The 26,744-nt window shown below is 40.7% G+C and overlaps 1 protein-coding gene across 18 annotated transcripts in view; it reads left to right on the forward strand.

Moving 5' to 3' along the window:
* BIRC6 (baculoviral IAP repeat containing 6) overlaps positions 1-26,744 on the forward strand; it is a 140,504-nt gene that overhangs the window by 41,824 nt on the left and 71,936 nt on the right. For 6 of the 18 annotated variants that reach the window (XM_083731912.1, XM_083731902.1, XM_083731911.1 and 3 more), the window contains 21 exons: positions 323-537; positions 683-891; positions 1,160-1,506; positions 2,351-2,570; positions 3,043-3,176; positions 4,321-4,458; positions 6,328-6,455; positions 7,154-7,285; positions 11,152-11,367; positions 13,871-14,054; positions 14,678-14,833; positions 16,394-16,563; positions 17,128-17,281; positions 17,992-18,108; positions 18,826-18,980; positions 19,923-20,049; positions 20,558-20,668; positions 22,514-22,647; positions 23,186-23,313; positions 24,013-24,575; positions 25,261-25,436. In XM_083731912.1, the coding sequence (XP_083588038.1) occupies positions 323-537; positions 683-891; positions 1,160-1,506; positions 2,351-2,570; positions 3,043-3,176; positions 4,321-4,458; positions 6,328-6,455; positions 7,154-7,285; positions 11,152-11,367; positions 13,871-14,054; positions 14,678-14,833; positions 16,394-16,563; positions 17,128-17,281; positions 17,992-18,108; positions 18,826-18,980; positions 19,923-20,049; positions 20,558-20,668; positions 22,514-22,647; positions 23,186-23,313; positions 24,013-24,575; positions 25,261-25,436 (3,914 nt within the window). The remainder of the gene's footprint in view (positions 1-322; positions 538-682; positions 892-1,159; positions 1,507-2,350; positions 2,571-3,042; positions 3,177-4,320; positions 4,459-6,327; positions 6,456-7,153; positions 7,286-11,151; positions 11,368-13,870; positions 14,055-14,677; positions 14,834-16,393; positions 16,564-17,127; positions 17,282-17,991; positions 18,109-18,825; positions 18,981-19,922; positions 20,050-20,557; positions 20,669-22,513; positions 22,648-23,185; positions 23,314-24,012; positions 24,576-25,260; positions 25,437-26,744) is intronic. The other 12 variants (XM_083731906.1, XM_083731905.1, XM_083731909.1 and 9 more) reach the window with 3 other exon arrangements.

Consider the following 26,744-nt stretch of genomic DNA (forward strand, 5'->3'; position numbering starts at 1 on the left):
CATGATTTAGAACTGTCTAATTTTGAACTCTTCTGTTTAAAAGCAGATTGCTTTGTCATATGAAATTAAGAGTGTTCAAGCCTGCAGCTTGTTCATAATTCACCTAACCATAGTTTGAAGGATTGTCCAAACTGTGCCAGTGATAGCTACTACAAAAGTAACTTCTTTAGTGAGGTTAAAAATCTTTAAATAGCTTTGGAAGTGCATTTTTGTTTATTATGTTCTTCGTTTGTGTTTTGATTGAGACTACCCTTTTAGCATTGGCACTTCGAGCTCACTGTATCTATTAAGTGTTGACATCAAACCTAACTTTTTTTTAAAGGTGCGAGGAGGTTTGTGACGTTGGATTTTGGCAGACCCATTTTATTGACAGATGTATTGATTCCAACTTGTGGTGATCTTGCTTCCTTGTCAATTGATATCTGGACACTTGGTGAAGAAGTTGATGGAAGGAGGCTAGTGGTTGCTACAGATATTAGCACCCATTCTCTCATTCTGCATGATTTAATACCACCACCCGTTTGCAGGTTCATGAAGGTAATTTTTTTAAAAAATGCTGTCTCTTATCAGATGGATTTATAAATGTTCTTACATGTATTTAATGCCCAGTTGTTGCATGTTTCTCATGTTTCAAAACTATGAAACTACATTGAAGGTCTCATTGTCTTTCATTTCATTTTAGATTACAGTCATTGGTCGTTATGGAAGTACAAATGCAAGAGCCAAAATTCCTTTAGGGTTTTACTATGGGCACACATATATTTTGCCCCTGGAAAGTGAGCTGAAGATTATGCATGATCCTTTACGAGGAGAAGTTGAATCTGCAAACCAGCCAGAAATTGATCAACACTTAGCCATGATGGTTGCGTTGCAGGAAGACATACAGTGCAGGTAAGATGAGGTGTTGGAAATGTATTGTTCAGGGTTAGTTTTAAAGTTGTAACAGCAAGCGTACACACACACACACACACACACACACACACACACAGCAGATAGATACAGATTTATCCTCCTATTCATTGCTTTGTTTAAACTAAAGCATTGAGGCATGCGTGTGTGAAGTTAAAATATGTTGTTTCTTTTAGTTCTTAGATGGGGTGTGTTTCTTAATGAATTTTAATTTAAAGGTGTCTTTTGCCCCCTGTCCCCACGCTTACAGGTATAATTTAGCCTGCCATAGGCTTGAAACACTTCTGCAAAGCATTGATCTTCCTCCGTTGAACAGTGCTAACAATGCTCAGTATTTTCTACGAAAGCCAGATAAAGCAGTAGAGGAAGACAGTCGAGTATTTTCTGCTTATCAAGACTGCATTCAGCTACAGCTACAGCTAAATTTAGCTCATCACGCTGTGCAGAGGCTCAAAGTAGCTCTAGGTGCAAGCAGGAAGATTCTCAAGGAACAAAGTGATCCCAAAGAGCTGATTCAGATGTCCTCCACGGAGCAGTTGCGCACTATTATCCGATACCTGTTGGATACTTTACTTAGTTTGCTCCACTCTTCCAATGGTTGGTGGCTTAATTATATTTCTTGACAAGTATGGAATTCTAAGCTTGATTGTTAATTCATTGTCAGTGCTGGACATGTACGCGTATGCTTCCTACAGTACTGTTGGTGGGCTAGGGACTATGTAGAACATTCTGTTATTTTTCACACACAGCAGATACACATTTCAAGTTAAATGAATGAGACAAAAGTGTAAAAGTGCAGGCAAACTCCATGGGGGGGGCTGCATTCCTGGTTGTCATTTGCATCAGTGGAAAACCCATTAGCCTGCCCCACCCTCTTCCAGATCCGAAAACGACCTGCGTGTGCATGGTTGCATGTATTTTGAATGTGTGCAAAATGAGGGTTGCTTGTGTCCCTAAGAAACCTATTGCCACAATGATGGAGACAGCATTTGCCTGCCTCCGGTTCACAGGGACCTCACCTGTTTAGAACCATCATGTTCCCAGTATGCATTAAGGCTAGGTGCTAGGCTGCAATGAGTTACTGTACTCTGAGTAATAACCAGTTCAAATGGGGAATTAGGAGTTGCCTTGTGGTCAAGTCTGTCTTTAAAATGTTCACCTGCTGATGAATGGAGAAAGCGCACAGTTTCTGAACCACTGTTTGGCAAAACAAAGTAAAAGAATTCACATAAGTTTTCAGTTTACAATATCCATGGCAGAAGCTTTCTGGGCAAGTGTTTGTGTTCTTTCTCACATCTAAGGGAGGGGGGAACCTCATTGAAGTTGATGCATTTTGGGCAGAATTATGTAGTTTATATTAAATTTTAGAAGCAACCTTTAGATAACTTTTACTGTGCAAAGAATACTACTTGCAATTGAATTTTTGTTGATTTCTTTAAAGGTCACTCTGTTCCTGTGGTTCTGCAAAGTACGTTTCATGCTCAAGCTTGTGAAGAATTGTTCAAGCACTTGTGCATCAGTGGGACTCCAAAGATACGCCTGCATGCAGGCCTTCTGCTTGTTCAGCTGTGTGGCGGAGAAAGGTGGTGGGGCCAGTTCCTTTCAAACGTCCTTCAAGAATTGTATAATTCAGAGCAACTTCTCATTTTTCCACAGGACAGGTACTTTATAAGATGTCTTGTTTTTACTTTTCAGTTAAACAGTACTTGGAAAGATTTATCCCATGAAATTAGGTAGAATAGGCAAAAAGCTTGAAGGATTTTACATCCACCCACCAACACATCAGATCTAATTGACACCCTTATAGCTGTCGTAACCATATTTATTTTGGAGTGTGAATCTATATATTGGTTGATTTGCCCTAGGATGTTTCCATTAACTTGTTAGTGGCTCTAAATACTCTGTACCAAATATAGTTACACTTTGATTTTGATCTTTACTCATGAGGAACTAGAAGAAGAGGAAACGGTTAATTTAGTTATTTGGTCGACTCTAACAGTGTTTCCCTCTGGTTGTCTTTCCAAATGCAGCAATAACGTTTTGTCAGATTGGGTACTATGACTTTGCTTATGAATTTGAGTTGCATCTCAAAGGGTCTTGTTTTTTAAAAAATCTTTTTATGTATATATTTAGGGTCTTCATGTTACTTTCTTGCATTGGCCAAAGATCACTCAGCAATACTGGTGTCTTAGAAAGTTTGCTGAATCTGTTGGATAACCTGTTGTCCCCTCTTCAACCTCAGCTACCCACCCACAGATGCACAGAAGGTAATATAGATTTATGTAGTTTTCATGAAATATTTTTCCTCACCAACTTTGGTATTTAAAACACTATCTCTGACTGCTACTTTGATTATTTTTGCAGGTCAGGTGAAAGTTTAATTGCTGCAAAGGATTGTGCTTTGCCTGCAGCGTGGGGAGAAAGAGAGAATGATCTATTCTACCCGCTGGCTAATTTTTTGATATATTTTGAAAAGGGTTTAAAATACCTTTAGAGGACTTTGTGGTAATGACATGTGATAGAAGTAAATGATTCATTTTTGGTCTGACATTTAATGCTTTGGATTTGTTTTGTTGCATTTTGGTTTAAACAGCCATTCAAGGGTGCACAGTGCCATAGCTTGGATTAAGCTGCCTGTGCTTCAATCTGATCACAGAAAAAGGGATTGGCCATTCCGCCCCACCTCCTGCAGCCTCATTGATTGATCTTCTATGAGATCCCCTAAATGTGAGGATTGGGAGGAGTATAAGGTGCTGCAGTACAAAGTGTGTCTGGAAAACTCCTGTGCATGCACAGATCACTAAGCCCTGGTCCTAAGGTCAAAATACTCATTCTGGATATAAGAATGCTTTCCCTAACCTGTTTGAATGTGCACCTTTTCTACATACTTCAAGGCTTACAATGCATAGGGAAACATAAACTGTTGTTGAAATGGCTGTAGAAACATCCTTTACTCTGTTTCCATAGGGGCATAGGAAACTGCCTTATAGTGATTCTGCCTCAGTCCTGTTGACATACTGGCAACAGCTCATCAGGCTTTCAGACAGGGGACATTCTAAGCCAGAGCTTTTCTAACTTTTCATGTTGGTGACACACTTTTTAGACATGCCTCATTTCATGACACAGTAATTCAGTTTTACTAGCCGGAGGTTAAGCTAATCCCTTTCCAGTCCTAGGAGGAGCGCAGGGAGCGTTTGCGCAACACACTGCAGCCAACTCACTAATGTTTTACGACACACAGTTTGGAAAGCTCTGTTCTAAGCCCTACCTGGAAATGTTGTGGATTCAACCTGGAACCTTCTGTATGCAAAGCAGATGCTCTACTAATGAGCCATGCCCCTTCCCATCACTCTTGTTCTTAGCTGAAGTTTTTAATATTGAATCACTTAATCAAATTGTCTTATTTTAAAGGTGTTCTAGACATTCCTATGATTAGCTGGGTTGTAATGCTGGTATCCAGACTCTTAGACTATGTGGCAACTGTGGAAGATGAAGCAGCTACAGCTAAGAAGCCTTTGAATGGAAAAGAGAGAGACAGATTCTTGACAGGTGCAATACATATATATATATATATATGGAAAAGCTTGCTTGTTAATTATCTGAGATTAGATAACTTAGTTTAAATGTGCAATTTGTAAAAGGCAGAGTGTTGTAAAAGGTCCATATGCTGTACTTTTAAGCAACTTTGAAAATAGGAATAAACAATACTGGATACATGCAAGGAGAATCTCCATAGGGCATAATGGAGCCTTTACCACCACCTTTCTTGGCAGCTGTTTGCCATGCACAAGACAATCTGACAGTACTTTGCATTCACCTACCATTTTCTGCAGTGGAGGATGGAATCACTCAATCCACTAGGCAGGATTATGTAAATGAAGTGTACTTAACGCACTTGGAGGATGACCCCTTCAGTTCCTTCCTGCTTGTTCACTTGTGCAAGTGGTGGTCAACTTTAAACTAGAAGTAGCACAATAATTTTAAAGGTAAAGGTACCCCTGCCCATACGGGCCAGTCTTGACAGACTCTAGGGTTGTGCGCTCATCTCACTCTAGAGACCGGGAGCCAGCGCTGTCCGCAGACACTTCCGGGTCACGTGGCCAGCGTGACGAAGCTGCTCCGGCAAACTGGCACCAGAGCAGCACACGGAACGCCGTTTACCTACCTGCTAGAAAGCTGTACCTATTTATGTACTTGCACTTAAGGGTGCTTTCAAACAGCTAGGTGGGCAGGAGCTGGGACCGAACGACGGGAGCTCACCCTGCCGCTGGGATTCGAACCCCCGACCATGCGATCGGCAAGTCCTAGCGCTGAGGTTTTACCCACAGCGCCAATAATTTTATAAGTGTGCTTTATTGCTACTCCTGGCCTGTGGAGGAGAAAGGCATCCCATCAGACAAGAAAATCCTGGGATGAGTCCTTTATTTTTAAGGATAATTCTGAGCCCCAGGAAAAGACTCTTCAGCAAAGGAATTCTTCTACTGCAAGGACTTCTGGCTGTGTAACAGAACTTGCCTTCCCACTCCTCTCCCTGTGTACCCCCTGTGCCCCCTAAGTGTGTTCTGGGGGTTCCCCCAGCCCTCCAGAGCAGATTTGCAGAGGATGCATGAAGAGAGAAGAGGGAGGGAAGGTTCAGTTGCACAAGTGAAATCCTTGCGCTAGCAGAAGTACTTGGTTGGATACCACCCCTAGAAGAAAAATAGAAATAAGAATTCGGAATATGTGCAGGGTGAGTCTCCGTAGGACATATTGGAGTCCTTACCACCGCCTTTCTTGGCAGCCCTTAGCTATACACAAGCAGGAGTGCCAGCTTGGCCCTGTGACTGTGCATGCCCAGGGCCGTGGGTGGCATGCAGTGTGCATGGCCCTGGCACTGAAATTTGTGGGTGCCTGGCCCCTTCATGAGGAATTTTCTGGGTGCTAGGGCACCCAGGGCCCCATGGAGCTGGCACCTGTGTGCACAGGTAATTCTGATGGCACAACCATTTGTTCCAGTGGAATGCCACCTGCATATGTAGATCCCATGACCCTGTGCCTTCTAGTGCTATGCATGCAGGTTACTTGTGCTTACGACTGTACTGTTGGAAGAAATGACTGTGTGCTTTGTGGTGTACCTGTCTGAGGATCAGCAGTTAAAGGCTCCATTATGCACTCTGGAAATCTATCCTATGTCATAGGTGGGGATTCATCATGCTGTGGGTGGGTGGGGGGCTTTGGATTAGGTCTGTTGTCTATGTAGATTAATCTTAACACTTTGTTTTATGTGCGTAATAGGTAATAGATCTCATGTTGTTAAAGAACCTGAACATCACAGGTTATCCTTGCTGTGCTAGACGTGCATAATGGGTGTTTAGTTTGTATGTGTCAAAAATACTGCTTTTTCTGTCAACTGTTAAATAACATACTCTTTTCTTGTAGGCAATCAGTGGAGCTTCATTAATAATAATCTACACACACAAAGCCTCAATAGGTCTTCAAAAGGCAACAGTAGCTTAGATAGATTATATTCCAGAAAGATCAGAAAGCAGCTTGTTCATCACAAACAGGTAACTTCCAGTTCATAGTAGTGGTTTTGAGATTTCTGTTACGATTGATAACCCTGTTTTGATTTTGAGGTGTGATTTCCTGATTTTGTACACCTTGGGGTAGGGTTTTGCAAGTGAGCAAACAAATAGCCGGCGATCACTGAGGCAAAGGGACAAGTTGGAGGAAATTCCAGGTGCCTGGCTTTCCCACAGCAACCATGAACCTATCTGAAAGTTGTGCAAGTGTGGCAAATATTGACAATACAATAATTGCAGACAAGGGACCTGAGGAGATCCTATGTGTGCTCTGCAGGGTGGAGTAGATTTCCACCACCTGGGGAGATCAGGAGCTCACATGAGTCTGAAACTTTGGTGGGAGGAATGTGGCAAAAACTTTTAGAAACCACTGGTTTACATATGGCAGTTATTTAACTATTCCCTGTCCAGCCATCTAAAATTCTAGGCCTTGAGGACAGACATGTATATGGCAAATACTCACTGCTTTTCACAGTCAGTGAAGGCTCACCAGTTTCTGTAGCTTTAAAGCTGCTGTTTGAACTGGTTTTATAGTTCAGTTCTGTTGGCAGTCTGTTAAAGTTTTGGAAATATAAAAACTAAAAAATTAAAAACTTTAACTTGACCATCATATGAAAGTGCATATCTATCTTGCATCTTATTGCTTACATTTTCATATTACGTCTGTTAACATTTTCTTTTAGCAACTTAACTTACTAAAAGCAAAACAGAAGGCTTTGGTGGAACAGATGGAAAAAGAGAAAATACAAAGCAACAAAGGATCATCCTATAAACTTTTAGTAGAACAGGCAAAACTAAAACAGGCCACGTCAAAGGTATGATGTTCTGCAATTATACTTATTGTCTTGTGCAGAAAGAACTGTTTCTGCAAATTCAAATATGTTCTAGGTTCATTTTTTACAAAAATCATTCCATTATGCCTCTTAAGGCCCAATCTGCTTGCTAATTCAATCACCTGATGTATATCTGGTTTTGGAACTGCTCCTCATTTAATTCTTACATAGGCACCTGTTAGTTCCTCATGATAAAAACTATTTTGGAGACTTACCTAGTATGGTGTTGGTCTATGATAAATAACCTGCAGCACTACTTATGAATCTGCTTATAGAATAATGCAAAGATTAGATGCATTTAAATGTTATTTTTTAATTATTTGTTAAATTTATATACCTCCCTTCATCATAAGATTTCAGGGCAGTTCAAAGAATAAAATAGAGGATAAAAAAGTAGATAATTAAAACAAAGCAACAAAACAATAACTCCCCTTTTCCACAGACACATTTAAAAGGCTGTAGAATATTAATTAGCCAAAGATGATTTCAAACATTCTATTAAAACCCAGTGTATTGTGGCCCAAAATGGGTTTGGCTTTGCGTATCTCAAACAGCAGGCCCCTCCCTTCCTAGTTCGCATGGCAAACTGCTTTTGAAACTGAGGGGGACTTTCAAAAGCAGTTGTGATATAGCATAGAAGTATACTGTTCAAAGGAATACATTCACAATTTCAGGAGGTGCAGCTTTTAATCTCTTGGATGTGCCTAAATTAGCAGCTTCAGCATCACCTGGGAAATACTAAGAACTTCTCTGTAGTAAGTAATTCTGTAAATTTACAAGTAGCGCCTAAACCATATATTAACAACAACAAAATCTCCAACCTGCAAATCTCCCTGCTGCTGCTGACATTTTACTGAGAGCATAGGAAAAGTTTGATGTCGCTCTATTGGATTCTTTCACATGAAGTAGGTAGTTCAGTTATAACTTAGTCACCTAAAGGGTTATGCAAGCTACAGACTTCATGGATTTCTGCTATCTCCATGCACTGTATGTTCTTCAGATCTAGGGTGGACTCTCATTTTGCTAATGCAGTGTTTGTGGAAGATGATGAATTGAAGGATTCTTTCTATCCCCTTGTGAGTTGGGAAGTGTGCTTTGAAGTATTGGCAGATACTTTGTAGAAACTTAACACAGGAGGAGAAAACTGCCAACAGTTGCCCTTACAATGCCAAGGAGGCCCTAAATAACTGGAGAAGTTAGCTTCCCTATTTTAGACACTTCTAGTTTGGCAGTTCTGAGAGACTGGGTCTGCCCTACATGGTTGAAACAAGATGAAGCATAAAGGTGAATATCCATCTCTACAGTATATACCAGCAATGTCCAACCAGTCGACCGTGATCGACAAGTTCTCCAGATCGATCGCGGTAGTTAAAAAAGAGATTGCCTGGTTGCTCCTGAGTGATCGTGACACACTCCGCCCCCAGCACTACGTCCCATCGGCGCTGTTGACTGTGCTGTTAAAGATTTTTCTCCCTTCGTCTGCTGCAGAGTGGGGGAAGAAGGGAGGAGTTCAGACTGTTGGATGAGCGATATAATTAAACCCGTCCCCCCAAAAAAGTTAAACAACTCTGGCCTCTCCTCCTAGAAAACCACTAACAACTATGGGCAATGACAGTAGGTAGATCACTGCCAGTTTTCTTATACTGGGAGTAGATTGCAGTCTCTATAGAGTTGGACGTGCCTGGTATATACTGTCAGGGTAACGTAATATGCATATTGGGCAATATGTCTAGATGAAAAAGTGAGACCTTTTGAAAGAATTGGAGGGTGATACCACTTTATGGATAAGTTGTAGTGAAGGTGAACCAGCACACTCATAGGGCTGTATCCAGCAGTGTCACTCAGCTGCTGGTAAGGTCTCTGTCAGCAGACCATGGAGGGAGTCAACCCTCCCGCTTACAGCCCCCTGACACCCTTTAAGTACTCAGGAGGATTACCCCTAGTCTGTTTGGATATTTTTACATGTTGTTGTATTAACCAGGAAGCATGGCCTAGTTAGGACACCAACTAATAGAAAAGTATTCTTCCTATCTTGGCCAGTGAAGGATATGCGGTAAACGCATACCAGGGGAACTAACCTGTGGCCCTCCATATGCTGTTAGATAACAGCTTCCATGATTCCTAAACCCTTGGCATGCTGGTCATTGCTGATTAGATTTACCAATGGCTGGAGGCCTATAAGTTATTCATCCTGCCTTCCCCCCCCCCCCCACATACATTCCTTCTTAGCAATCAGACTTGATGGTCTGCTGCCATATCAGAAAAAAATGGTAAATGTCATGAATTGTGCTCATATTGATCCAGAGCAGATCCCAGCGTATAGTTAGCAGAGTAAAAAGTTAAACATGTTGCAGGATTCCCAAAAAATAGACCAGAGGCAATTAGCTTTGTCCAGCAGAGTTTTACTGCTGAAGACAAATGAGCTTAATGGTCACAAATCTAATACATCTTCGGCACAGTCCATAAGAAATCAGACTTAAACTTAAAATAAGTTAAAACCTTAACACCTAAGCATGTACAGAACACCACACACACCAGAAGGAAAGAGAGACAGAAAGTAAAACTCAGGCTTCTTCTGGCCTGTTCTTACATTCAGCATGAACTTGAGTGAAAGAGATAACAGAAGCAGTTTAAACCAGCTGTTCAGCTTCTCTGAAGGCCAGAATAGAAGCTTGCTTGTTAGCTTTAAACTTCCAGCTTGCACCAGCTTGTAACGCACAGAGAAGCTTCCAGAACCCTCTTGAATCAATTAGAATAGGAAAGATCTCTGCACATCAGATCAATACCTTCTGCACCAAAAAATGCAAACTGCCAGTGAAGAAATTGGGACATACCAAGCAAAGACAATGACTTGGCAAGAGGATAGATAAGAAACCTATAGCAGAGCATTTGAACAGAATTACTTTCACAGTACCACCTCAGTGATACCTCACTCAACAAAAGTCTGTTTTGAATCTGGTGCAGGACAAGTGTTGGCAGTGTGAGGAATCACATATCTATTCTAATGGCACTTGGGAAAGAAAGTTCTGGCATTTTAGTCTTTAACATATTTAGGGATATGTGATCCTGTAGCTTCCTTTTCAAGTTCTCCTCAACGGCTTAAATGGATAGATTTGAGAATACAGATATAGGAATGGCTACTGATTGCTTGATGGCCGGTTGAATCACAATGGAAAATATGATTAGCCTGTTAATGTTATGGAATATGAGTCATAGTGTTCATTTCTAAACTGAAATGACTAGTATACCTGAAATGCAGGTATAAGTAGTTAGATCCATGAAAATTACTTTGTGGAATAACAATCACATTATTTCCTTTTGACATGTTTGAAGATAGTGCCTTATTCACCCTTAATGATAGATTAAAAGTAATGTTCTATTATTGTTATTATTAGAAGTACTATAATAGTGAAATTAGAGAGGTTTTGTATTCTTAAAGGTATATTATTATATTTGAAATGGTTAAATAACGGACTGGATTCAGACTTGTCGGCAATGGAACTGGATTCTTCTTTAGGTACAAGTGGAAAGAAGCAATCTTCTGTGATTTTTTTTGTGTGGGGGAGACACCCCCGGCTGCCCAGTGGTGTGTATTGCAGGGTCTTCTAACAGCATGTGAGTGATGCCTGAATCTGTAGGGAAAGGTCTAAATCTCCTTCCCCCTCTTCTCCATTGGGAGTCGCCTCCTATAAAGTTAACTTCTGTGAACAGAAGAAGCCCTTCCATTTATGGAGCTGACAGTCTGGATTCAACTCGTTATGTATTGTTTCATGTTAACATTTTAACTTCTGTTTAATAAAAAATAGTTGGATAATTGCAAACACATTCTGTGATTTTGACTCACACAGCACTTTAAGGATCTGATTCGTTTACGTCGGACCGCAGAGTGGCCTCGTTCTACATTAGACACCGAAGTATCAACTGCAAAAGAAACTCCAGAAATTGAACCCCTTCCATTTACGTTGGCACATGAACGCTGTATTTCAGTAGTGCAAAAGTTGGCACTTTTTCTTTTGTCAATGGATTTTACTTGTCATGCAGATCTACTGCTGTTCGTATGTAAGGTATGCAGTATATTACATGATTATCCTGTGCGGTTAGGGGAAGACCAGTACAGGTGGTGATCATTTTAGGGGCATCCAATTGATGCTCAACACCAACGTGCGGAAGAAGGCAGAATCGAGGCGGGGGCAGGATGGGGCACACATATACAGTATGCTCTGCCGATGCACGTGGGGGCCAGGAATGGAACTCGTGTGTGAAATGGTTGCCACCTGTATATCAAGTCCTGAAGCCTTCATTTCACAAGCTGCGCTTTTTATATTTATGATTTTCGAGAACCAGTGTCGTGGATATGTTGGGAGACTTGGGTTCTTGTCCCCTTCTTGTCTTGGCCATAAAGTTTATCATCTCTTAGCCTAATCTCCATTGCAAAGTTACCGTGGAGATAACCTTGGCTAACATTTACTGTCACGAGCCCCTTAGAACAAAAAGGAAAATAATTTGATGGACAAACTAAGGTTTCAAAAACTAAACTTGGTGTCCTAGTCCTACACATTTTGTTGCAATTGCATTTTGTTGCAGTCTTCCAAAGAAAAATCCCATGGTGTAAAATAATAGGTTGGTATCCGGTGCTGTGTGAGTGGATGTCTGCTTGCACAACCCCACTGCAGCCCCACATCTGCTCTGGAGGGTCCCCCAACCCTTCAAAAAAGAATTTAGGGTACATGGGAGACGGCAGAGGAAGGGACTGTTGGTCTCGCCTGAAGGGAATTTCTCCTTGGAAGGGAGTTGGTGTTTCCCCATGCCCTCAGGCTTCAGTTCACTTCATGTCAAAGCCAGGAAAGCATCTCTCATTGGCATCAGACAGGCAACATATAGAACAAAAGAAACCAGGACACAACACCTGCTTCCTTACCTTTAACAGAAAGAGTAACTCATGAAGAATCCTTCTTTGTACTACCTGAACAATCCTACTGCAAATCAGAGCAGCCCAGAGCCACATAAAGCAGCTTCCTATGTTCCTATCTGCTCTGGACAAACGCAGGGAACTAACTGAAGCCTGAGGAAGAGGAGAGCAACCTACTTCCACTAGTCCTCTGTGTTTTTGGCCTTCAAACACTAGGTGTCTGTTCTGTGAACCGCCCTGAGACCTCTGGGTATAAGGCATAATAATAATAATAATAATAATAATAATAATAATAATAATAGAAGCTATTTCCTACTTGATAGCATTTAGTCATCCAAGGGAGGGAGGGAGGAAGGAAGGGGGAGTCTCCTTTTGTCATGGAAATCTGATTCCCTTGTGGGTGGGCATAATTAGGTATTGCCCATTGTCTGCGCATGTTTTATATGACAGAAGGGAGACGCAAGTATTTTTCACCCTTGAGTCAAACATGGTGAATCTTCAACTAAGTGTGTGTCATTGCTCCTTTTCCTGATATGTCCGTGTAAAAACAAACATTTCATTTTTCTCTCTGCACTCATGCTGAAAGGAAAAACAATGGGCTATACCAGATTGTGGCTTTGCCTTAGAGGAAAGGCTTTCATTCATGCAAGTCTTAGTCATAGAATCATAGAATTATAGCATTGGAAGGGACTAGGAAGGTCAACCAGTGCAACCCTCTGCAGTGTAGGAATCTTGACCAATGTGGGGCTTGAACCCATGACTGTGAGATTAAGAGTCTTGTGCTCTACCCACTGAGCTAAGTCATTTGCCAATTCATCCATACCCACTTAAGACCCATCTTCTCCTAAAAACTGCTCCTGAGAGTTGGGGGACCCTCTGGGATAAAAGGACACATGGTGCAGGAGGCTGCTGTAGGTTGCAGAGGAGGGGGAGCAAAAATTGAATTCCCTGAGATGCACGAGTGGAGGTTTTCTGCTTAGGCAACCCAATATATTAATGCTGAATATGTCATGGATGAATAGTATTTTCTTCATGAATCTTAATGTTACAACTTTCCAAGATAAAATGGAAAATAATGGATATGCAGAAATAGAAAGGAGGGCTCCCTTAGGACTGAGACTTCTTTCCTCACAACCAGCTCCAACTAGGAGGGAAGGAGGGCATCTTCAGAGCTGCATGAGATGTCATGCCTGAAGTGTTATGCATTTATCCTGTACAGCTTGCTCTGCTGAATGCATCTTCCAATATAATATATATGACCATATTTTCTAGTTTATGCAATACTTTCTTAAATCATACATTTTCCAAGATACAAGACTAATAGCAATTTTTATTTTTATGACAAACATAACTGGGTAAGCCATTCCTGATATTGACTGTTTACCTGTCTTGAAGCTAGATTTCCAGCGAGAGAGTCCCTTTGAGTTATACTAGGCCATATACCTGAGGCTCCATCCATTATAGTCATCTAAGTCTTACTTTTGTAGAAATGTTATACCCCATAGCTGCCCTTGGCTCCCTTCAGAGAGGAAAAGTGGGTTATAAATTTGACATCATAAAAATAAATAAATAAATAAATAAATAAATAAATGGTTGTAAGCAAACATTTGCAGGTAGAATTATGCATGCAACCTTTCATTTCTGAAATTCCATTCCAGGTTCTTGCTAGAATTGCCAATGCTACAAGACCTACAATTCATTTGTGTGAAATTGTGAATGAAGCTCAGCTGGAAAGGCTACTGTTGCTTCTGGTTGGGACAGACTTTAACAGAGGCGATATCTCTTGGGGAGGAGCATGGGCTCAGTATTCTCTGACGTGTATGCTGCAAGACATCCTAGCAGGTTTGTTGAAACTCCAGATACTTATTAAGCAGAATGATAGTAGTGCATACAGTAGGAAGGATGGAAGATGTAATAGCCAACATACTAACATGGGGTGAATATGAACTTTATTGACTAGTTGACTTCCAGCAGTTTGGTAGGACCCTCATGTGGTAGCATCCAGCTGCCTCAGTAAATGGCAACTAGCCTGTCTGCTGTAGACAACAGTGGGAGGGGGGCAGATGGTGTCAGACAATGCTGAGGCCCAAAGATGGTTTGGAGAAGGGTGGTCTTTGTCTCCAGCTGTGAGATATTCTAGGCTTTCTACCCTCCACATCAGTATTTAGAAATAAGATTCCTGCTTGACCATGTGGTCTGATCTTGTTGGGGTTGTCCTGCATAGACAGAATTATTGAGGTATGTACGTTTTCTTGCAAGTTTTCTGGAAAGGTTAGATTGGGCATAAAAGCAAATGCAACTTGTATGTTCAGTTTTGAGTCCTATTGTGCTCTCTGGTCTATGTTGAAATGATAACCTTCTTAGTTCAGAACATGGAATTGAGTAATGCTAGTATTCAAGCAATATGCACCAGATTGTTTTTCTTTGACCACTTCAGTAAATTAATTGTGCTCTGACATATTCAGGAGAATTGTTGGCTCCTATAGCTGCTGAAGCCATGGAGGAAGCTGCAATGGGAGAAGAGGCAGGGGCTTCAGCTGCAGACTCGGATGATGCTCTTCAGCAGTCTGCAGTTCAGTTAGTAGAAACTATTGATGAGCCTTTGACACATGACATCACAGGTAAATATATACTTTGCAAAGGGGTCATGAGCCTTTTCCAAGCTGTTGCTTCAGTTTTGCCATCTAATCAATAGATTTAGCACAATTTCAGAAGCAGTTTAAAAAAATCAAAATTTTAAAAAAGGTAACAAATAACTAAACTGGTTTTGTCAATAGTTTGTGTGTGTGTTTTTAGTTAAAACAGTGTTTGCAGTGATTGAAATAAAGATGAAAAGCATTGGCTTAGATCTTATAAATAAACTTAAGGAGGTTCCTGGAAGTAAAGTTTTCTGACTCACATGCATCCCCAGAAATCCTCTCCAGAGTGTCAGGTGACTCTTCTAGACTTTATGGGAATAGGTGCGGAGGGTGGTAGACTCACCCAAAATCAGCCAGGGCAATTCTTCCTTTCCCCCATCAGCCTCCTGTGTCCCTTCTCATATTGTTTAGGAAGGCATGCCAGTGTCCCAAGCGGGGCATCATTACCTGTAACTTAAATTACTGTATTTTTTGCTCTATTAGACGCACCTGACCATAAGACGCACCTAGTTTTTAGAGGAGGAAAACAAGAAAAAATATATTCTGAATCAAATCTTGTTGAAGAGGCTTTGTGCAGCTATCCCTGAAGCCAGAACAGCAAGAGGGATTGCTGGGTAGCAATCCCTCTTGCTGTTCTGGCTTCAGCGATAGCTGCACAGCTTTCATTCGCTCCATAAGACGCACACACATTTCTCCTTACTTTTTAGGAGGGAAAAAGTGCGTCTTATAGAGCGAAAAATACAGTAACAAAGTTATTCATTGTGAGACAGATGTGTTACAGATGCCTGACACTCTGTGTATTAGAATCTTGCTATGTTTTAAATAGCAGGTCCAAAAAAATGCCCTTTTATTAGTCTGGTTCCAGTGTTAGAAATTGAGATATGAAAGCTAGGAGCTAAATAGCACCTTAAACCTAGGTTATGGGCGCAGCAACGGAATGTCTTGTTTTTTTATAACGAAAATACAAAGCTAAAAATGAATGAACGGCAGCTAAAATATTATGTTCATTTTTCACATGGTCTAGTCCTTCCCCTGCCCACCCCCTTATATTCTTAAGAGGGTCTCTTCTCCAGTCCTCAGAAAGTAGCTGGAAGTGGGGAGGCAGTAAAAGGTCTTTCTTTCCTTCCACTCTGCTGTTATAAACTGAAATCTTAAGCACAGTACTGCACCTAGAGCTCAGAAACTGCTCGCACTAATGAAATTCCCTGTCACAAAATGCGCTTAAAACAATGGGAGTTTCAAACACTGTTTAATACAGTCTTAAATATTTGATAACTTGATCCTGCCCATGGCAGCTGCAGTGGTACACCAGATCTCTAGAGTAAATAACAAGTTCAGAGTTTATGAGTTTATGCCCCTTGATGAAACAAAGGTTGTGGGGGGCGGGGTTAGTGCACTAGCTATAGTGACAGAGGATGGGTAGAAAACCAGAGCCTGTTAAACCTTATAGAAATCATTCCTGTGAGTTCTGGGCTAGGTAGACTGGTTGACCCTTAAGTTACACAGTCTTTTGCCAGTCTTGTCTGTTATGAACCTTTACAGAACATGGTGGTATTAAGCTCTTTGAATCACCTAAAGGTACTCCACCTCTGTCATCTTTGGAAAAAGATAAAGACATTGATCTTGAGTTACTACAAGACCTGATGGAAGTCGATATTGATCCTTTAGATATTGACTTAGAGAAAGATCCCCTTGCAGCGAAAGTCTTCAAGGTATGGCATGCATGAGTTTTCAAAAAAGCTTATATCTTTAACACAGTGCAACTTTTTCCAAAGTTATCTCCTTGGTCTTGTATGTGTGATACAGGATGAACTGCCAGAGAAAGAGAAAGTCTCAAGATGCTGGTGAATTTTGAATAAATGCCCATGGTGTTTCCGCCAAAAGGCTGTCTTTCAGAGTTTCATCTACTTTCAGAGATACCTGGAAAATACCTCCTTCAATGCTCAAATGCATTGGGCTATTAATAAAAATTCATCAGCATTTGGAAACATAGTCTCTCATCATGATGTATTTGGATGCTTTCTTCTTCTTCTTCTTCTTCTTCTTCTTCTTCTTCTTCTTCTTCTGTACTGTGGCTTAATTTGAAAACACATTAGAGGATACTACTTTTATTTGCTTCTCTGCAGTGCCTAGCAAAACATGTTGCTATTCCAATTTATTATAACTTCTAAAATGCCATTTATAATCCTACTTCAAAATGTAGCAGTAGAAAAAAGTAGTTTTTTTAACAGAAATAATCTGAATAATAAATTTGTATCTCATTTTATTTTATAAAGCCTATAAGCAGCACTTGGTATGATTACTGGGGAGCTGACTACGGTACATATAATTACAACCCTTACATTGGAGGTGTTGGAATCTCTGTGGCAAAACCACCAGTTACCACAGAGAAGAATGGGTCACAAACTGTGAGCGTATCAGTCTCTCAAGGTAAGCAATAGCTATAGTCTTACCTTGTGTACTGTTCATTTTGGCTTGTCGGGGGAGCTGCTGTTGCTTTTGCTAATGTGACAGTCACATTATGATTATTTAGATATTTGAATTATGCAATGTTCTATGCCAGACAGTTGAGATATAATTAAAGGTTTACAAATGCATGTTCTGATTATTATATTGTAGCTCCTTTCCAAAGAGCTATATTTGGCACATCTGTGACATAGTGAAAACTGTAAGGTCCCCCAGTTTCCAGAAGCCTTGTGGATTATTTAGGAAAGCAGGTGGTTCGGGAAAGTCCAGTACCCTGCTGGACAAATGGAGCTAGACATGTGGTTCTCTGTATTGTAGTTACAGCGTAAAAACCAGGTTGTGCTCAGTAAAAAGCCCCATTCAGTTGGTATCTGTTCCAAAAATTATTGAACTGAATCTTGCTCCCAAAAACAACAGTTGTAGTTTGAGGGCAGACACCTGACTTTGTTGACCTAAGTCTCTGGATTTACTTAAAATCTGCTTTTATTTATCTGCATTATGTGTCCTACTTTTTTCATACACCAAGCCCCATATCTAGCAACAGAAACAGTCAGTACCATAGGCCTAAGCATTTTATGATGATCTGTTAACATTTGATAAAATGTTTACTGTTTAAATGTGTAATAGGTCACAAATTTGTAATTTAAATGCTGACATTATGCTGCTTTCCAAAGCTTTAGATGCACGCTTAGAGGTTGGACTTGAACAACAAGCAGAACTGATGCTGAAAATGATGTCTACTCTGGAAGCTGATTCCATTCTGCAGGCATTAACCAACACATCTCCTACATGTAAATTTGCACAGTTAAAAATAAACACCTCTGAACATTGCGGTAATCTTTTCTTGCTAACCAACATGCTAAAAGCTTAGTTATCTGGTAGCTAGCTAGAATGCAAAGCACTTTAACTACCCTTACTAGCTGAGGACGCATGCACAACATATCTTTAGGCACCAGGGGAGAAAACTCCTCTATAACCAGACCTGTGCCCTTTAACTATCAGTGATTTTTCAGAAGTGAGTGGGATTAATTATCTGATTGATTTGTTGAGGTTTTTTAGTCATATGGAAATAAGCAGTTGCATACACACCCTCACACCTTAAAGAGGGCAAAGACCAAAATAGCTATTTGCATGAACTGTACTTGTGAAAGCTGCTTCTGCTTGATTTTCTTTGATTCTGCCTTCCATTGCAGCCAGTGTGCCACATGCCAGGCCATTTCTGAGAATCATCTGACCTTAGTAGTGGGTCAGGGGGCTGTGGTAGTGAGGCCAGGGTGGGAAAGCCCTATTGTGCAAGTAGCCTTCTGTTTGCACAGCTGTTGTGTAACCCAAAGTATCTTCATGTGCTGTCCTTTTAAAGATCTTATTACTGTATTCAATTTGTATTCTGGGGAATTGTTCTGTATATTGTGAAAGAGTAAATTAATGTCTTTGGTAACAAAGATAAAGATGCAGTTTCTCTTTTTCATTTAAAAATAACTTACTTTGGTGTGTGTGTTTTCTTTCAGTAACTCAGTCTCCGAGTGGAACAGATGATTCATTGTTACAGGGGCTGCATGCATCAAATCAGAACAACCAGTTTATTATCCAGCTGTCCTCCATACCAATGTTAAGTGCATGCTTCAACAAACTGTTCTCTATGCTACAAGTCCATCATGTTCAGGTATGTAATTGTTTGTAGAGAGTTTTTCTGTGTTGGCCTATGAGAATGATATAAATGCATTAACGGGTGCAATGCCTTTAGTAAGCCAAATTCTTCTCTGTTGGTGTTAGGGCGGTACGTCTGATCACATGTTGGTTTAACTTAAACACACACAAAATGCCTCAGGTGTATTTCCAGATCCTTATAGCTAGGTGGTCTTGCTCTTTGGTACACCTTTCTATAGCTGTACTGTTCCATCTTAGAGCAAGCGATATAGTGCAGAGCTGGCAGGTTTCCTGTTGGGCGAAGAATTGATCCAGAGCTTAGTTTCCACTGTTGTGCTGTGCTGCTAATTATTACAGGCATAGAAAAATAATTTTTGAACAATAACTGTTGCACTTTGAGGACACAATATTAGAAAAACCTTAGAGAAACTAAGCTTTATCATTTTGGACAGTGTGCTTATGCCTGCAGTGGCAAACTATAAAAGCAATTTGTGTTTCTAAAATACATGTGCTGCGTCTGCAGATGCTGAGGCAATTTCAGATAGGCTCTTTAGCTTAATAGTGCAATGCAGCTTGTTCAACTGGTGTTTGTATAGGTTTGCTTACAACATCGGAAGAGTGAAACTTGCTAATGCTGGATTTTATTTTATTTAAAAAACAATACTAAGTTTCCAGAAACTGAACTGGTTGTTATAGCTACTGTTACATCATTGAGATGGCTCTTCTTTCTTTGCATTTTGCCAACCATATGCTTGTTGGCTTACTTAAAATCAAAAGGACATGGAATGCAGTAAATACAAACTATAAAAGTAGTAGTGTGTTACAAGAGAACAAAGGAGACAAATTAATGTTGGAATTCTTGAGGTACCCATTTATTGGACATCTCTGACTTCCGAGTTCCATAACCTTTTCCTAAATATATTTGGAAAATGACAACTGATTATCCATTATCCTCTAGCTCGAATCCCTTCTACAGTTATGGCTCACATTAAGCCTGAATTCAGGGTCCACTGGGACTAAAGACAACTGCACTGATGTTTTCTTGTATAATGCCAACCGGACACCTGTCATTCCCTTAAATCAAGGTAAGCAGCATCAGTGTGTGTATTTCTTCATAGTGTAAGATAGAATTTTTACACTATTGGTGTAGTGCTGTACTTGTGAAGGTCTGCAGCAGCTTCCCACCACTTGGGCCCCTCTTGTCTTGAAGGCAAGGTGCCAAAAAAATCATGGCAACATAATATTCGCCTTAATTTATTCTGTAAAGAAATGGCAAAGTTGAGGCTAGGCAGCTCTCTGCTGTGGATGAATTCTGCAGTTAATTTTTGTTCTTGGGTGCTGGTGAACCTGTGAAATTTCTTATCTGGCCTTGCTCACATCAGTTTAATCTCCTACCCATGTGCTTATTACTCAAATTGGTTGTTCAGTGCATTCTCCAGCTTGAGAGATCCAGATATTTGCCAGCTTTTGCCTTTCTAAAAAGTGATATTTTCATTCTCCTCTCCCCCCATAACTGAAGTTTCCAGTAATTAAAAAAACCCCTTCAACTATCTGTTGTGATATGTTGTGTTTTGAACTGTGTATTTATTACAGCATCAGTAACTAGCTTCCTGACTGTCCTGGCATGGTATCCTAATACCTTACTGAGAACATGGTGCCTTGTACTCCATAGTCTAACCCTCATGACGAACATGCAATTCAACTGTAAGTTCCTCTGGAATGTTGCACTTCTAAAGCCTATGTTAAAATATAATTTTGATTTTTTTTAATAAATACTAAATCTTTAAATTGGTTTGATTTAGTTTGAATGTAAGTGATAGACATGCCAGCACATCTGTTCTAAGTCACTAAAAACTTAACAAGGAGGCTCTTATCTAGCATTATTAGTCTATTATGTAGCAGTATAAGTAATAACAAATGTAAAATAAAAGCCTTCATGGGGTATCATGGGGTGTTTGAGCTAAATATTTAAATACTTTAGGAACCATATTTCATATTGTGAAAAACTTGGTGGTTTTTTTCCTTGTGAAAAGAAGATACAAGGATCGTAACATACTTGCTGTTTAAGTGGATGGAGAGGTGCATTTGCGCAGAGATCTTCACCGAGTTACTCATTTTCTCTGGGTAGCAGATATCAGCCTCAGAAGCTCATACCAAATTGCAAGCCTGGAAATGGCCGCTTCAAGTTTTGTAATGGAATTTCTAGTTTCCTCCTTAATTGCATTTGTTGTTCCTCCTGGGACCAGCTTGGCTATATGTGGCAACAGAGCTGCAGCTTCATCTTCTTTGCTGATGGACCTTTCTTTGGCTCTGAAAGTTGTAGAGGTTGTCTTGCAGGCAGGATCTGTGCCCAGGAGTGAACAGGGAAGTGATATGGGTCCAGTAGCTTCTTGGCAAGAGTCTTTGACTGCATGTGTGAGAGCCACTGCCTTCACCAGAACAGCCAAAAATACACAGCCTTAGCAGTCTTCTAAAAGTAGAAGAACGCAATCCATAGTATCACCCCTTGGCATTTAGAAACTGCCAGATAGCACCTTGGGCTCAAAACTAGGGAAGTCCAAATTAATTTAGGTTAATAGGAAATTTATTAACTAGGGGCTACTGCTCCTGTTTGCTTTGGTTGCCAATCCACTTACCCCTTGCCAACGCTGCCTACCTTTGTACCATGGCCAGCCCCCCCCCCCCGAGCTCCCTTCAGCTCCTACCCCCTCACTGCTTCCTTTAACCCACCCCAATTCTTCCATTGCAGCTTACCAACCAAAACCGCCACCCCATTGTCAATCTCCATCCCCTCACAGTTCGCTCAAAACTCCCACCCCCTCACAGCCCACCCCCAATCCCAAGATCCCCCAGTCACTGCTGCCACTGGTGATGAGGAGGGGAATGAAGATGTGGAAGTATTTCTGCCCTTCACAGCTCTTGCGCCATGGGCGGAAGAAAGTGTGCATTTTTAAATGCACTTTTCCTTCTGTAAGTAAGGGGCAGACAAAGGGGAGACTGGAAGGGTATGGGAAGGCGTGTCTTGGCCACTTGCCTGCCCCTCTTCCTCCGTTGCCTACTCCCTTGCACCCTGTCTCCCAATCCAACCAGCAACAGAGGGAGAGCAGGAAGGTTTGCAAAGCCACACTGCTGATTTATCCACCTGCCTGCCTCTGGTTACCTCCTTCTTGCTCCCACTTCCTCACTTGGCTGCCTGAGGCATCTGCCTGCAGTTCTGTAGTCACCCTACAGCTTGTATCGGTGGCCATGCAAACTGCAGCCCAACAGCATTTTTCCTTACAAAAATAGAGTATAAAAGAGAAACGAAATGAAAATTTATTATGCAAAAGCTCAAAATAAAGGATGAAACAGGAAAGGTTGAAACACTCACAGGTTCAGTAACATGAGCTAGAACAAACTCTTAACAATTTTTGGGTAAACATTTCCACAGAAACCTTAACTAAACCTTTGTCTGGTGCCATAAGACGATACAGAGCGCGGCCTTTTCTGTACTGGATGAAACAGTATAGCTATTTGGGAATTTTACTTTTTAAAAACTTTGTCTTACAGCTGGTCCCAGCAGTGCCATTACATCTCAGGAAAGTACTGCCCAACTGTTGGTGTCAGATTCCAACCTCATTCATGTTTTAGTGAAGTTTCTTTCGGGAACCAACCCTCATGGAACAAATCAACATAGTCCACAGGTATTATTTTTATTTACTGTAAACAAATATTGGAGGCATTCAGCTCACCTAAGGATGGTGAAAAGCTTGTGTGTGAAATAACACTGATTCCTGTCAGCATTCTCTACTTGTCTGTTTCTTACTCATAATGACTGTGTACCAGCTTTGCCAATAGTATAAAACTATTTACTGCCTTCCACCATGTACATGTGAATCTTAAGAAGGAGTTAGCATGTGCAGGGTTCCAGCTCTCAAGGACTGCCTATGGACATTTGGCAGATCCCCCCCCCCCCCAACTTCAGGCCTTTCCTCCAAGACACAGTGGGAAGGAATTTCTCATATGCTCCACTATCTCATCACATGTTATTAGTCATGTGGAGCATAGAGTGCATGTTCCACTGAAAGTGTGGGATACATTGTCACCAGCCTCATTTCTGATTGAGCTTGTAAGACTCTTTATCCAGCCATCTATAACAACAAGGGCTTGGGAACTGTTTCAGAAAATGCCATTCTTCAGAACATAATCAAAATACCTTTTTAAATCTTTCCCTCCCCCTAGGTTGGTCCAACAGCTACTCAAGCTATGCAAGAATTTCTTACTCGTTTACAAGTGCACCTTTCTTCAACATGCCCTCAGATGTTCAGTGAATTTTTATTAAAATTAATACATATTCTTTCAACGGAGAGGTAAACTTTTGATTATTATAAATACTTTTATTTAAGGTTCAAAGTTGGGTTGAAATTAAAGGTGTGAAGGTCTGGGGGGGGAATTGGATTCCCCACCCCCACCCTGTTGTCCCAATTTTTCCTGCCCCCCCCCCATTTTTTCCAGGTTTTTTTCCGTGCCTTCACATCTCTAGTTGAAATCTAAATTTATAAAAAGAAACAAGATAACTTTTTACTGTCTAGTTTTCAGCATTTCACAGAATTGTAGACTTGGAAGGGACTATGCTCTTCCTTTTTACTTCTTATTACAATAATATCACACCTTGCCTCCAATGAGGTCTACCTTTTGAGGTAGGTTAGGTTGAAAGATGGTGACACGGCTTCAAGATTACCCAGGAAGCTTCATGCCTAGTTAGGGTTTGGACCCTGGTCTCCCACTCTCAACCACTGTTACTGGCTCTAGAAGGAGAGAGCAGAATGAACTGCATGTGATCAGGAGTTGCACTTAACTATTTTTATCTATACATCTATGTAAAAATGTATACCCTACCTTCTAATCTCTAGAAAGATTCTGAAGTAATAAAACAATACAACCATAGAAATTGGAAAAGCAAAAGTGAAGAGCGGGCAACCATTTGTTATATGCACAATTTCAATGCGTGTAAATTGTTAGTTTTCATGAGCGAAAATAATCCTAATTTGAATTTCCTTCCCTTCTAGGGGTGCTTTCCAGGCTGGCCAGGGGCCTCTGGATGCACAAGTGAAGCTTCTGGAATTTACCCTTGAGCAGAATTTTGAAGTTGTCTCAGTGAGCACCATTTCTGCTGTTATTGAATCCATCACATTTCTTGTGCACCATTACATTACGTGTGCTGACAAAGTTATGTCTCGCAGTGGGTCTGACAGTTCAGTGGGTGCTAGAGCATGTTTTGGAGGGCTTTTTGCTAATATCATCCGGCCAGGGGATGCCAAAGCAGTCTGTGGAGAGATGACGAGGGATCAGCTCATGTTCGATTTGCTCAAGCTGGTCAACATCCTAGTGCAGCTGCCACTTTCAAGCAACAGAGAATATAGCGCTCGGGCTCAAATGGCCAGCAGCACTACGGACAGCGTTTCCGATGAAGAAAAGGTTTCGGGTGGAAAAGATAGCAATGGAAACAGTGGCAGTACTCAAGGCTCAACAGCATATGTGGCTGACCTAGTCTTAGCTAACCAGCAGATTATGAGCCAGATTCTTTCTGCTCTGGGCCAGTGTAACAGCAGTGCTATGGCAATGATAATTGGTAGGTATTTTAATAGTGAATGTACTTATTTTTATATCTGGCTTGTTTGCTAAAAAGCTTAAAGCAGTTGTCTACACTCAGTTCTTAGACAGTTTCCCATGCTAGCATATTATAGGGCCAGATCCTGCTTGTATTTGTAGAGCCTAGTGGCTCTGGGCTTTTAATTTAAAGGGTTTAATTTGATTTGTTTGATTTAATTTGCAATATTTTAACACAGCACGGAGTGGCCTATATTAAAATTATTGTATCCTAAATCCGTATCTGGTACATGAGCACTCACATGAGTACTTGGGCCCTTAAATCCCAGTGTTAAACTCACCTCATCAATTTCTCAGTGCATCATCCTTCTGTCAGTCGCTTAATTTTTCAGAATTAAAATTAGTCTCCTAATTTGGGGGGGGGGTGTAAACCCTAAATATATCTCCAGATAAGGCCAAATAACTCCTTTCTTGCTTTCAAAAACACCCAAAGTCTGAACAGAATTACATGATTTGTTAATATTATGCTGTCAGAGGGCTATTTATATGATATGCACTTCTTGGGCAATAGATTTTACAGTATATATTCTATTTGCAATAGTTAAAAGGGCACCCAAGATTAAGTGGGGGCAAAGCCTATCTTCAGTGTTTAGCAAGGGTTGTTTTATTACCCTCAAGCTGATAGGAATATATTTAATTGCTCCTAGGTGCAAGTGGTTTACATCTTACAAAACACGAAAATTTTCACGGTGGATTGGATGCCATTTCGGTTGGAGATGGATTGTTTACCATACTAACAACACTCAGTAAAAAAGCCACTACGGTGCAGGTGATGCTTCAGCCAATTCTTACCTACATGGCCTGTGGGTATATGGGGAGACAAGTAAGTGTTTCAAATATTACTTTGTAATTGTGTTGAATGGGCCTGATCCTGTCCCTGCCTAAGGCATTTGGAAACTCTATATACAACTGTACAATAGCATATTCAACTTAAAGTGTCATTGCACATGCTCTGAGTGTCAAAAGTTCCAGGTTCAATCCCCAACACTTGCTTCCAGTCATTGTAGACAATACTGAGTTAGACGGCCTGAGTTTCTTTTGCATTTCCTATGCAAGGTTGTTGACAACTGAATCCAGGCTCCTGAGCGTGGTGCTTGTGGAGCCCTTCCCTCCTGTGGCATACAGTGTGTGTTCTTGTGCAGCAGGCTGTGTTGCCAACTAATAATTCTCCTTCCGTGTCCTGAAGAGCACCAGATTGAGGCCGATTTAGATGGAGACAAATGTGTCTTCTTCATAACTTTTGTGTGGACTCAGGATGCTTCTACCAGAACAGCTTTGAACATGCTGCAGAATGTAGTTTCCAATGGCTACAAAGTGTGCTAATGCAATCCTTGGATGTGTGAGTAGTAGTTCTAGTAGAGATAGGGAAGCACTGATAATTCTTTAAGCAAGCTCTGGTGAAATGGGATATTACATATTTTTTTGTTTTCCTCTCCATGTTCATTGACTTAATTCTTTTACACTGTGCTGCATAAAGCCATTTCAAGCTCTGTGGAGGGAATTCCCTATCTAATCTTAATGCACCAGAGGAAGCAGAAGAAGACCTACAACTAATAGCAGTTTATTAGTAGTGTGGTGCTGCACTGTAAAAAGTGTTTTTGGATGACTCGCTGGCTCTCTACTGCTCATGTGCATGACTGAGCATCATATTGAGAGTGCCAAGGAATTTTCTCCAAAACCTGAAACAGATTGATTGGTCTATGACCATTTTAGGCTTTTTGCCTTCTGTGCAAGATGTGGCAGGACTAGATCTACCTGAATAATCTAAAGCCGTTTTGCAAGCACCTTTTATCTGCTTGTGATGCACTGGAGTCCATATTACGTAATTTGATCTGTTGGGGATATGGGTTGATGGATAGCTATTCTTCTGCTTTTAATGGTCTGTTTACAGCTGGGTTTTTCTTACGTTAGCTCATGCCAGTTTTAGTAGTATTTGGTTCTGTTTTAACATTGTTTTTAAATTTCCTTATGATTTCTTTAAAAAAATAATATTTATTTGCTGCACATCTGACTGGGTTCCCCCAGAAGTGGCGTAATCAATAAAAGTAAAACTATCTAAATATTTGGATGTGATAGTGATTTTTTGAATCTCTATTAATCTTTGTGATTAAAAATGGAGAACTCCCTAAAT

Source organism: Podarcis gaigeae (assembly GCF_964106915.1).
Source record: "Podarcis gaigeae genome assembly, chromosome: 3".
Classification (NCBI taxonomy): domain Eukaryota; kingdom Metazoa; phylum Chordata; class Lepidosauria; order Squamata; family Lacertidae; genus Podarcis; species Podarcis gaigeae.